This window comes from Labeo rohita, chromosome 15, assembly GCF_022985175.1.
Source record: "Labeo rohita strain BAU-BD-2019 chromosome 15, IGBB_LRoh.1.0, whole genome shotgun sequence".
In the NCBI taxonomy this organism is placed as follows: domain Eukaryota; kingdom Metazoa; phylum Chordata; class Actinopteri; order Cypriniformes; family Cyprinidae; genus Labeo; species Labeo rohita.
Window position 1 is genome coordinate 30,055,880 of NC_066883.1, and position 13,259 is coordinate 30,069,138.

Below are 13,259 nucleotides of genomic sequence, written 5' to 3' on the forward strand. Positions count from 1 at the left end.
ATTACAATTACATTTATTTTGTAATTAAATTACGTAATTCTGTTACATGTAACTAGTTACTCGCCAACACTGTGTGTGTGTGTATATATATATATATATATATATATATATATATATATATATATATAGATAGATAGATATAGCCCTTAATACACTGACACACACATATGTAAATATATATAGCTCTTGACAAACACACACAAACAGCTGGAGTGCTATATATATTGCACTATATATATGGATTATTACCGCATGCGCATTATTGTGCAAACAGCTGGAGTGCGCCACGCAGCTGCGTGCTGAAACAGGTATTTAGGATGACGTCAGCAAGGTAAAGCGGCGCGCGGCGGCTGCCACTCCGGTTTGGACACGCGAGAGCTTCTTTTTGGATCGTGTAGACACTTCCTGAGCTTCGGTAAGCGACTTTATCTGTCCGTTTGCGATTGTAATGGGATATTTTCGTTTGTCGTAACTTATCAGGGTCAGTTGACGGGTTGTATGGAATAGTTTGTTTAGTCTATCGTGTCATGTTTTGTCCTCTGCTGGGTCATTCTGACATTCCGGGAGTCAAAAGTCAGATTCGCGTGGGTTTATATGAGCGGCAGTTTATCGTGTTTTAACCGCTGTGATAGTGGTGTAAAATCATTTTTGAAAGAGCACACGGAGAGCAAAACAGAGGGTTGCTGAGATTAGCCATCGTATGGAAAGTTCTCTGCCAACGCGTCACTTATTTACATAATAAATACATAAAGAGTTCAGCTGCTCGTTTAAGTAAAAGCGCCAGTGCTAGTTTTTTACAGATCCGTTTAAAAGGAATAGCTTACAAAAAAAGTTAATATTTATTTACCTCATGTTGTTACAGACTTGTATGGCTTTCTTTTTTCTGTGGAACAGAGGAGATGTTAGGCAGACTGACAGCCTCAGTCACCATTTACCTTTACTTTACGGAAAGAAGTTTTTAAGAAAGTAAATGGTGACTGGCTCTCAGTCACTTAAGGTTGTGTTTGACATTTACTTTTGCGTTCCAGGTACAGCAAGTCATACAGGTTTGAAACACATTATGTGAGTAAATGATTAAATATATTAGATTAACTATTCTAGTCTGGTGTCCAATGGAAGTATTCAATAAATGCATCAATTTTGTTTTATAAAGCATGTGTGTGTTTGTTTAGAGCTCAAGGCCGATGAGTCCAGCCCGTGTAAACATTGTCAGTAGGGGAGAGTGAGCTGCCATTCACTGGATCCACCCCAGTCAAAGGACAACTGTGAACTACTGATAGATTTACACAGGTGTGTAAAGTAGTGTATATATACATATATATGTTGTTGTAGAAGCTTTAAAATTGCTCCTCAGATGCTAGTATCATGCTGTATCATTTTTTTTCAATGAGACACGCAATGACAGTTTTGAAAGAATGTTTTTATAGATTGTTTTTATTACTGTCATTAACATACTATTATTATTATTGTATTGTACTATTAATATTGTAGCTGCTGCACCCTTTTATGATGACTACTCGAGGTAAAAGTGAAGGATGCCGTATCTGTGGGAGTGACCTGCAAGGTAACCAGAGGCGATGGCTGTATGCGGGTCAGAACAGAAAGGGGGCACAACCTCAGACGCCGACGAACTTTTCTAGCAAGGGAAGCTTGCCCAGATCGGCAACGAGCAGCCCATGGGGTATTACTGTATACATTTTAAAATAAAACAGAATAGAAACGGCATGTTTCTGAATAATTTTAATTATTGAAGCCGTTAATTGCTGTACACACTGCTGTTCAAAAAGTTTGGGATCAGTAAGATTTTTAATGTTTTTTTTTGTTTGTTTTTTTTTAAGGAGTTTCTTATGTTCATCAAGGTTGCATTTATTTGATCAAAAATACAGAAAAAAGTTTAAAAAAATATTAAATTTAAAATAATGGTTTTCTAGTTTAATATACTTTAAAAGTAAATTTATTTCTGTGATGAAAAGCTGCATTTTCTTCAGTCATCAGTGTCACATGATCCTTCAGAAATCATTCTAATATGCTGATTTATTCAATGTTAAAAACAGTTGTGCTGTGAAATGTGAAAAACCTGTGAATTTTTTTTCAGGATTCATTTATGAATAAATGTTAAAAAATAACATTTATTTATAATTGAAATATATTTTTTAAACAACATATGTTAATGTTCAAAAGTTTAGGGTCAGTAATTTTCCTTTCCTTTTTTTAAATAGAAATTTATACTTTTATTCAGTAAGGATGTATTAAATTGATAAAAAGTGATAGTAAAGACTTGTATTGTTTAAAATAAATGCTGTACTTTTAAACTTTTTTTATTCATCATAGAATCCTGAAAAAAAAGCATCACAGATTCCAAAAAAATCAAGCAGCACAACTGTTTCCAACATTGATAATGAATAAGCATTGATTGATTTGAGTGATTTCTAAAGGATTATGTGACACTGAAACTGGAGTAATGATGCTTAAAAATTCAGCATTGCATCACAGATATAAATTATACATCACAGATATAAAAAAAACGTATTAAAATACAAAAATTATATTTTAAAATGTAATAATATTTCACAATATTACAGTTTATTTCTGTATTTTTTTTATCAAAGAAATGCAGCCTTATTGAGCCACTTTAGAAACATTAAAAATCGCAAACTTCTGAACAGCAGTGTAGGCTTTAACTAATCACATTATTTAAAAAATACAAATACATGTTTGATTATGTGACATTTTTTATATTTTCATTTTTAGGCAGCACTTTATCACTCAGCTCTTCCCGTTCACTCTCAAAGTCTCATGGCCTGCTCACCCCCACAAAAGGAATTGACCTGCTCTGTGTGCTGACACACATATTAGAGCAGCCTGTACCACGTGGGAACGGTCAGGGGGAGTTTTTATGCGGCAAGTGTGTGTCCGTTTTAGAGCGAGTTTTCAAGTTCGACACTGTCATCTCCCGAGTCCGAGTGCTGTCAAGCGAGAGACTCCAGAAACTAAGTCAGGAACGGGACAAGATCAGACGATGGGTGCGAAACATGTACGAACAGCGCCACCCATCTACCTTCAGGCGAAGCGAAAGTTCCAGTGAGGATGAAGGGGACAGGAAGTATGGCGTAGGAGAAGGATACCGAGAAATGCTGAGGGACAACATGGCCCTTTCAGAGTATGAATGGTGGTCTGAGAAAGCGGAGACGTGTCCATATTATAGGAGAACCGGGAAACGGTGTCATAAAGGCAAGAAGTGCGAGTGTTGCGACTCCTTGAGGGTGTCCGACTCGGACTACGAGTCCGTTTGTGGGATTCCACGTCACTTGCCCGATCAAGCCTTCATGACATTGGGCCTCTCTCGAGAAAAATCATGCAGCATGCCTCTTCATTGGTCGAAAGTGCCGTCTGTCAGATCCAGCCCCGCCTCGTTGTCTGGTTCCTGTCGTTCTTTGCGTTCTCAATCCCGGACTTCATCCGTTCAATCGCTGGACTCTTTAGACGGCAACGATCCGTTTGATTGGCCAGAGGAGCATTCAGCCATTCTAGACACCGTTTTCAAAGAGTTAAGGGGGATTGAAGGAAAACCAGTGAGGTCCCCTTCTGGAAGTCGCATTCCTGTGTTGGACAGAGGGGGAATCCAAAATGGGAAGGATGAGGTGGGACTGAAAGCGGGGTTAGTGAGGGTCTTAAATTTCGGAGAAGGCGACAACGGGATGGAGGATGAGTTCGAAGACGAGAGCGCTGACATTCTGACCGAGCTAAAAGATGACTTTATGCCACTGCAAAGAGAGGTGAGGACTGTCAAATGGTTTTAGATGTTTTACCCCATTTTTGAAACTTTGGAGTTCATCTGTTGCTCTCTTTTTTTCTAGTCGTCTGCAAGTAGGGTGCACCTTGCTGTGAAGCAATTGCGTGAACAACTCGTTCAAGCTCAGGCTCGAATCAGAACTCTCGAGGCGCAGCTAAGGGACGGCAACAAATCAACAGCCGATGCTCCTGCCAAGCAGTTGAAGTCTCCGCAAGTGGTAAGTAAGACGATGCTGGGATAATTAAGTTAAATGGCATGAGTGTTTAATGCGATTGTGTGCAATGCGTGCATTGTGTGTTAGAACCTTAGAACAGAACATCTGAGGCACACCCTCTCCTAATCTTTTTGTTGACTTTTTGCAAATGTTGCCTTTAGAGTATACTGCAGAAGGTGTGTGGATGGTTTTGAAAAGGTTTGCCCACGTAGACAGGTGTACACACATACACACACCTCCTCCAGGAATCTTCCCAGACCAGAGAAGTTTGCCCTGGGCTTTCTTTCATAACAGGCTTGTCAGATACCGCATTTTGATGTTATTTTTCTCTCTTTCAGTTTTCATTGTGTATAGTAAAATACACAAGTATGTGAAGAATGAATTCATACAAATGGCCCGATCATGTGTTTAGACAAACTAGTCTGCTACAATTATTTAAAAAGACAATACAAGCACACATTTAAAGCAAAATGTTTAATAAAAAGAAATGTTAGGATTGAACAGTGGATAAACTGTTCCTGAAGTGGTACTTGAAAAGTGTTCAAAAAGCAAGAATTTTTTTCAGTAAGCACACCTTTTTTTTCATGCAAAATTTACGCAGTTCAAAAAACATCATAGGTTTTTTTCGCTTAATGTCATAAAAATAGCATACTAGCTAAGCCAATAGTAGTACTGACAATGTTGTGTAAACATGGCTGAAGATGTGAAAAAAGGAACAGATCAACCAAGTCAATTGAGTTATTTACACAGGAACTGCTCCGATTGATTCAAACTGGTGACTTCGATCTTTAATTTCAAGCAATTTACTAGCAAAAGCCAGATCAATTTCGAATTTCAACATCACTTGTAAAAATTTAAAAAAGCGCGTAGTAATGGGTGAAATGGAGGTTTTTGAAACTCCGAATCAGTTAAACCAATGCATCGCAAAATAATTCACTGTTTCAAAGCACTCCAATTAGATCGTGAATCATTTGATTTAGATTGTAACTTTGTGTATCACAAATCATTTCATTCAGATCGGGACTTCTGAATGCGTAATGCAAATCATTTGATTTAGATTGGAACTTTGGAACTTTGGAACTTTTGTGAATCTTTTGCTTTAGATCATTACTTACTTCAGATCAAGACTAGCGTTTCAGAACTTCGTATCGTGAATTATTTGATTCAGATCGGAATTTTGCGTATCATGAATTATTAGTACATTTTTATTTATCTGTTTATCTGTTTTTAGAATTTGAAAGAGAAGACATTGTTTGATAAGTGAGATCTCTGATTGAAGTCCTTAAAGTAGCGCTTAATGTCCTTAAGTTCTGGAATTTCATTTTACAGTATTTGTATGAACCCTGTAATAAATCTATAATCTATAATACTATAATAGTATATAAATAATACTGCATAATAGTATTTGGACAACAAGACGTCATGTAAATAGACAAATAGGGAAGGGGGAATACTATTATCACATATTATCTGACGTATTATCAGTAATTTAGATAGTAAACGGATTTAATGCGTTACATAATGCAATGATGTGCTGTTATATAAAGTGAATTAAGTGTCCAAATACTTAAGGTGGCCACTGTCCCTAAACCGTTCTCTTATGACCTACCCTAATACAGCATTTTACAGAGTGTTGTAATTTCATAGCACTGGTGCATGCTGGGTATGAGCTATTGAATGTTTGCTCACTAATGTGAGCTGATAGCCGTTATATAACACTAGTGGAATGCAGTCATAAGGAATAACAATGCCATGAACTGTCCCTCAGGCATGACATAGAGTCATTTAGCTGGGAATGATGCCTGTTCGTGAGACTAATACCTATCTTTTCTGTTTTGCCAAACAGAGCAGTCTGAAGAACAAAAACGACCTCATAGAAAGTCTCAGCCAATCACTGCACAGTCGAGAGAACATAATCCAGGTGAGTACTGAATTGATGAACTCATTAAAAACTGTGATTGTGCGAAGGTCACGAATGTGTCAGTGAACTATTTGCTCTCCTCCCTTCAGGAATGTGTGACTTTGATCCAGAAGCTGTGTGCTGAGCAGGGGCTGGAATCACAGGACACTGACAAACTCATCAAAAAACTGGCCAGCGCAGTTCCTGATACACGCAGTGAACGTGAGGTGAGGTCTGACTGATGTGCTGACTGAGAATGAGTTTTGTAATCACTTAGACTGCTCAGACTTCTGTTGTTCCTAAATTAAGACAATTACAATTAATAACTACAGACTAACCATCCAATCATATAATAAAAATTTAGAAGTGAATAAAAGCATTATTTAGTCACTTTATTTTACTTTATTCACAATTACCACAAAAGAAAATAATAGTTGAATTTATACTGTATACTAATACTGTATTGTTACCTGAATGATCCACAGCTGTGTTTTTTTGTTTAGTGATAGTTGTTCATGAGTCCCTTGTTTGTCCTAAACAGTTCAACTGCCTTCTGTTCTTTAGAAAAATCCTTCAGGTCCCACAAATTCTTTTTTTTTTTTTTTTTTTTTTTTTTTTTTTTTTTTTAGCATTTTTGTGTATTTAAACCCTTTGCAACAATGACTATATGATTTTGAAATCCATCTTTTCACACTGAGGACAACTGAGGGACTCAATGCAACTATTACAGAAGGTTCAAACGCTCACTGATGCTTCAGAAGGAAACAAGATGCATTAAGATCTGGGGGTGAAAACTTCTAGAATTTGAAGATCAGGGTAAATTTAACTTATTTTGTCTTCTGGGGAACATGTAAGTATCTACTGTAGCTTCTGAATGACAGTACTAAATGAAAAAAATAAGATATTTAGGCAAAATAAGAAAAATGTACACACAAAAGTTTACACCCCCCGGCTCTTAATGCATCATTTTTTCCTTCTAGAGCATCAGTGAGTGTTTGAAGCCTCTGTAATAGTTGCATATGAGTCCCTCAGTTGTCCTCAGTGTGAAAACATGAATCTTAAAATCACAGTCATTGCTGGAAAAGGTTCAAATACACAAAAATGCTGAAAAACCACAGAATTTGTGGGACCTGAAGGATTTTTCTGAAGAACAGCCGACAGTTTAACTGTTCAGGACAAACATGGGACTCATAAACAACTATCACTAAAAAAAAAAAAAAAAAAAACACACACACAGCTGTGGATCAATCAGGTAACAGCACAGTATTAAAGGAACACTCCACTTTTTTTTTTTTTTAAATGGGCTCATTTTCCAACTCCCCTAGAGTTAAACAGTTGAGTTTTACCATTTTCGAATCCATTCAGCCAATCTCCGATCTAGCTTAGCACAGATCATTGAATGGATTATTGGCTGAATGGATTTGAAAATGGTAAAACTCGACTGTTTAACTCTAGGGGAGTTGGAAAATGAGCCTATTTTCAAGTGGAGTGTTCCATTAAGAATCTAACATAAGTATAAAAATGGCTAATTTTTATAAATTCAACTATTATTTTCTTTTGTGGACTATATGTAAACATCTTTTATGTGAAATATCTTATTTAGGTCAGTACTACATAAAAAAAATAACATGTATTTTGTATAATCCCTCTTATTTTGGTAAAATAATTAACATTTTGCAAACTTTTGACCTAACCTGTATATATAAAACCAGCTTTACCATATTCTCTGGTGATTTGACTCTTACAAGTATAGCATAAGTACACAAACAGCATACACTGAAGCTCTGGCTAACACACCTAGTCAGTGTGAGTTTTGGCTGGGTCCCTGTGTTAGGTAATTAACTTGTGTGTTTGATTGGTCCAGTAACACTGGATGCACATTATTCCATAGTCCTTATATTTTATTTCTGTTTGTTTTAATCAGGCGATCCTGGAGGCCCAGCTGTCTGAGGCGGGCGAAAGGGAAAAAGCTTTAGAGAAACAGCTACAGGCCATGAGAGACGCTGGCAGAGAGCGAGACAGAGACTTCATTACACTCAACACTGTGCTGCAGTGTAACCAGGATGTTATTAACGTGAGTCAAACAAACAGTGCACTTATTCAATGGTACACACATAGTGTTTACTTAATCACTTGGTCAGTAACTGCTGGTATTATCCATGAGTGCTATTCATTGGAGGGTAAATAAGACATTGATGCCTTTTATACAGAAAACAGGTTTAGTTTCCAATAGTTTTGCATGGTTTGCATTATGAAACAAAATACTATTATTCAGCCTCAACTGAGACTTTTTTTTTTTTGGATCTTCAAATAGCATCTGCGTTTAGAGCTTGCGGAGAGGGATCGAGCCCAACAGGAGATGATGAAAGAATGGGAAGTTTGGAAAGAGAGAGATTCAGCTCTGACTGCACTGGTGAAGGAGAACAAAGACTATATTTCCCATCTTAAGGAGGCGCTGGAGAGTTCGCGCAGAGATGTGCAGGTAAACAAGGCGTTATCTACCTCTTGCTGTTTGATTTGACTTTCTTTGCAGAGTGCAGTTGATTTAGTTAATGTGTAATTTCCAGTAGTCAACTATTAACATTTTCCCCCATAGGCACTCTCAGACTCACTGATTGGACGGGGATTGGAAGGGAGCGGAGCTGAGGCTGGATTGGTCAATCAGCTGCGAGAGAAAGAAGCTCTGCTGGCAGTGAGCTTCAGAGATAGAGAGGAGCTTAGCACCTCCATGCTGCAGGAGATCTCAAGACTCTCCTCAGCCTTAACTGATGCTGAGAGCATCATACTGGTAACGTTTGACTAAATCACAACTTTAATTTCCCATTGTGGCTTTTTCAAAACTTTTAGTTCATTGGCAGTAATTTTTAACGTGCTGAATATCTCAAAACCTGAAAATCTGAATCTAATGAATGAACTCCTGAGTTATCCAATGCAACAGAAAAGCAGTTGTGCCACCTGGTGGTGTGTACAGACATTGCTCTGGCCAACACCAGTAACTAGAGGTGCACCAAAATCTTTTTTTTCTTTTTCTCTTTTACGAAACACTGAAACTAAAAAGGTTTTCAAAACCACATTTGTGACCCTGGACCACAAAACCAGTCTTACATAGCACAGGTATATGTAGCAACAGCCAACAATACATTGCATGGGTCAAAATTATCAAAAAATTTTTTGTCAAAAATCATTAGGATATTAAAGGAGAGCTCCACTTCCAGAACAACAATTTACAAATAATTTACTCACCCCCTTGTCATCAAAGATTTTCATGTCTTTCTATCTTCAGTCGTAAAGAAATCATGGTTTTTGAGGAAAGCATTTCAGGATTAATAGTAACACGTAACATTTTAATTATATTTTGCTAAAATGGACGAAATTACACAAAAAAATTTGTTCATTTTGCTGAACGAGACTCAAAGGTCGGTAAAATGATCTGAACTTTCCATCACTACTACGAATCGTGTAAGTTCATCGTCTGTGTACTGAGTATGGCAAAAAAAGCTCCATCTTATTTTCTCCTACAACTTGAGAAGAAGACATCGTTTTACCTTTTTGTTTGTAAACAGCGTTTACAAACTTACTTGCACTTTCTTAGTCTTTGCTCATTCGCTTTGTAAACACTGGGTCCGTAGTTCTGCCTACATTCCACATGACATTTCAATGCGATTCAATAGTACGTAGTGACGTGTATGCGCATCCCAGAGGCTGTGCTACACAAGCTTTTGTGCTTTAAAAGTATACAAATTTTTATTTTCCGAAAAAAATGACAGATCGTTTCTCTAGATAAGACCCTTCTTCTTTGGCTAGGATTGTTTAGACCCCTTTGAAGCTGCATTTAAACTACATTTTGGAAGTTCAAAATCGGGGCACCACTGAAATCCATTATACGGAGAAAAATCCTGAAATGCTTTCCTCAAAACCATAATTTCTTCACGACTGAAGACAGAAAGACATGAACATCTTTGACAAGGGGGTGAGTAAATTATTTGTGAATTGTTGTTCTGGAAGTGGACTTCTTTAAGTAAAAATCATGTTCCATGAAGATATGTTGTAAATTTCCTACTGTACGTATATCAAAACTTAATTTTTGATTAGTAATATGCATTGCTAAGAACTTCATTTGGACAAATTTAAAGGCAATTTTCTCAATATTTTGATGTGTTTGTTTTTTTGTTTTTGTTTTTGTTTTTTGCACTCTCAGATTCCAGATTTTCAAATACTTGTATCTATCTCAGACAAATATTGTCCTATTGTAGCTTATCTATTCAGTTTTTAGATTATGTAAACATCTCAATTTCGAATCATTGACCCTTATGAATGGTTTTGTGGTCCAGGGTCACATTTTTTAAATTAAGTTAATTTAGTAAAGAAATCACATTTATTGTTTGAATTTTATTATAAAAATGACAGAATTTGACAGCTCAGACTTTGTTTCATATCAAAAGTAACAAAGCACTTATTGGATGATGGCACACTACAAATATTTACCCATCAACTGCAAACAACATAAACTAAGTCTACATTCAGACTGGTAGCAAAAATCAGTTTTTTTTTGTTTTGTTTTTTCTCAAATCTGATTCAAACTACATTTGTAGGTGGTTTGAAATGCAATTCCAATTAGATTTCTACAGATGTGTCTCAGTCTGGAACCTCTGGCTGCTCAAATTGGATTTCAAATGGTCTTTTGCACTTCTAATGTGACACAACAATGTCAAAACCGGTGACTGAAATGCAGTAGAGTAGTTGTGCAACGTGGCTTGGGCCCTCCAGAACTTTGGTGCATCACTACCAGTCAATTTTATGAACTACCAGTCAATTTTATGAACTACCAGTCAATTTTATGAACTACCAGTCAATTTTATGAACGTTATTGACTTCAGAGAGCAAACTATCCAAACCAGTGTGCTCTTAAAATCTGGTTTGTACATTTTCGTCAACATGCCTCTGTGTTTTTTCAGGAGCAAAGAGAAAATCACAAACAAGCCATCACTGCACTATCAGGGCAACTCAAAGACACACTCAAGGAGCTGAGAGAGAAAACCAAGGAGAAAAAGGAGGCTGAGCTGGGGTGGAAGAAGGAAAATAAGGAGAGAGCTTTTGAGGAAGGAAAACTAAGAGACAATCTTCAGAAGAGGGATAAACTCATAGAGGTAAATAACTTGTTTCTACTGTAGGAGAGTTTTTATGTTTGAAACTGCTGGTCCGTGATCACAAATTACTAATGGGATATCTTCTTGTTTGACATTCATAGCAAGTTCTTCTGGAGTTAGAGGAGCGGGACGGCGTGTTAACAGAGCTACAGCAAAACATCTCTAGCAGACTTGGACCCAAGACAGCACTCAAACACACACTGTGAGTGTGTGATTAAACACATACTGTGAGTTTAATGATGTTGTGTATACACTGAACTGAACTGCTCAATATTCTTAGTGGCACTATGTTTATTCAGTGCAATCTAAATTCTCTCAAATGTCTTTGCTGCATTAAACTAACAGAAATGAGGATCTAAAACGGTTCAGCTTCTGATAACATCAATTCTGTTGAATTCTTTAAATTCTCTAATTTAAAGAATGGTTAAATTCTCTAAAACCAAAAGGAAATAAAGACAGGCCAATATATAGGAAGTTGTCAATAGTGTCGTTTGTTTGTTCTGCCAGATTTTAAGTTGAGTGTATATTATGAAATCTTATTTTAGTTTATATGAATTTATGACTGGACCAATACAGGATGCTTTAGTAATTTAGATTGAGCACCGCCATAAAATGTTCTGATTACTTCCCACATTTCCAGATTGTGGTTCCAAGATTTACAAAGTTACTCGCACGTGCCTTTTCAGCACATGCTTTGCCTATTAATAATTATTTATCCGTGTTCCCACAATCCCTACTGCCAATATTAATATTATTATTATTAAATGTCTAAATTGTTTTATTAATTATGACTGGATGAGATGAATGCTGCTTTTCTGTTATTGTTTGATTTGTCTTTCCCCAATGTTCTTTTTCATGTGATCTTATATTTGTTCTGTATTTATAAATGTTTTCTCATGTTGAATTTGTTTTGGAAATGCCATTATAGTGCCAACTGGGATTTGCTATATTCGTTCAAGTGTAGAGAAAGCTTTTGCACAATAGAAGGATTACAGATTCTCTGCAAAGTACGTTTTAATCGGCTTATTTTATTTGGGTATGCTGGAATCCCCACAACTTGGTGCATACCTCATAAATCACATTTAAAATGAAGCCTCAAGTTTGTGTGGGTTTTCTAAAGGTTTTGTTGGAGGTTTTCTTTTATGTCTGAAATATTAAAGGTTCTTTCTTGAGAACTTGGGGGGGGTATAATTGTCAATAAAGCCTCAAATTTCCAAATGACTTACTTTTGTGTGATCATTAGGTCTGATGCTAGAATTGTTTTTGTTGTTTTAGGCATGAAAAAGTCATGCAAATATCTGTTGTCAAAAGGTATGCTTGTGGTGATTTTTGTGTGTGCATATATATACACCACTAGTCAAAGATTTTTTTTTTTTAAGTATCTGCTCACCAAGCCTGCATTAATTTAAATCAAAGTACAACAAAAACAGTAACATTTTAAAAATATTTTTTAAATGATTTTTATTTGAATATATTTTAAAATGTAATTTATTCCTTTGATTACAAAGCTGAATTTTTGCATTACTCCAGTCACATGAACCTTCAGAAATCATTCTAATATTCTGATTTGCAGCTCAAAAACACGCATTACTATTATGAAAACAACCGAGTAGATTTTTTTTCAGGTTTCTTTGATGAATAGAAAGTTCAGAAAACAGCATTTATCTAAAATAGAAAGTTTTGTGAACATTATAAATGTCTTTCTCATCGATTTTGATAAATTCAAAGAATCCTTGCTAAATAAAAGTATTAATTTCTATAGTTTCTTAAAAAATAAAAATAATAATAGTATAGTGTATAATGTTACAAAAGCTTTTTATTTCAGATAAATGCTGATCATTGGATCTTTCTATTCATCAAATAATCCTGAAAAAAATGTCTCAATATTTTTTTCATTTTTCAATATTTCATTCCTCTAGGTATGCTTGGTGATAATACATAATGGTGAGATATACATGTGACCCTGGACCACAAAACCAGTCTTAAGTCGCTGGGGTATATTTATAGCAATAGCCAAAAATACATTGTATGGGTCAAAATTATTGATTTTTCTTTTATGCCAAAAAACATTAGGAAATTAAGTAAAGATCATGTTCCATGAAGATATTTAGTAAAATCATTACTGTAAATATATCAAAACTTAATTTTTGATTAGTAATATGCATTGCTAAGAACTTCATTTGGACAACTTTATAGGTGTATTTC

At 35.9% G+C, this 13,259-nt stretch overlaps 2 protein-coding genes across 5 annotated transcripts in view; one reads left to right on the forward strand and one right to left on the reverse strand.

Moving 5' to 3' along the window:
- Positions 1-13,259, reverse strand: part of dhx16 (DEAH (Asp-Glu-Ala-His) box polypeptide 16) — a 41,882-nt gene that overhangs the window by 23,392 nt on the left and 5,231 nt on the right. Inside the window, exon 1 of one of the 3 annotated variants that reach the window (XM_051128679.1) lies at positions 848-892. The exons of the other annotated variants lie outside the window; for them this stretch is intronic. The gene's annotated coding sequence lies outside the window, so the exon portion shown is untranslated. Of the gene's footprint in view, positions 1-847; positions 893-13,259 lie in introns of those variants that run through there. 3 annotated transcript variants of the gene reach the window in all.
- Positions 310-12,251, forward strand: si:ch73-95l15.5 (repetitive organellar protein). 2 transcript variants are annotated; one of them, XM_051128681.1, is made up of 13 exons: positions 310-415; positions 1,029-1,062; positions 1,173-1,290; positions 1,492-1,681; positions 2,752-3,776; positions 3,858-4,010; positions 5,854-5,928; positions 6,018-6,134; positions 7,832-7,981; positions 8,222-8,389; positions 8,504-8,695; positions 10,863-11,054; positions 11,156-12,251. In XM_051128681.1, the coding sequence occupies exons 4-13, from the start codon at positions 1,507-1,509 to the stop codon at positions 11,258-11,260; spliced, it is 2,352 nt and encodes a 783-aa protein (XP_050984638.1). In that variant the 5' UTR covers positions 310-415; positions 1,029-1,062; positions 1,173-1,290; positions 1,492-1,506; the 3' UTR covers positions 11,261-12,251. The 2 variants fall into 2 exon arrangements, with proteins under 2 accessions (XP_050984638.1, XP_050984639.1); XM_051128682.1 differs by lacking the exon at positions 1,029-1,062 and having other exon boundaries at positions 322-415.

Bases quoted from the DNA above. Each gene is read 5' to 3' on its own strand.
- si:ch73-95l15.5 (XM_051128681.1), top strand. From the start codon at position 1,507: ATGATGACTACTCGAGGTAAAAGTGAAGGATGCCGTATCTGTGGGAGT. The intron at 4,011-5,853 runs GTAAGTAAGACG...TTTGCCAAACAG, and splicing joins AGTTGAAGTCTCCGCAAGTG to AGCAGTCTGAAGAACAAAAA. The intron at 8,696-10,862 runs GTAACGTTTGAC...GTGTTTTTTCAG, and splicing joins ATGCTGAGAGCATCATACTG to GAGCAAAGAGAAAATCACAA.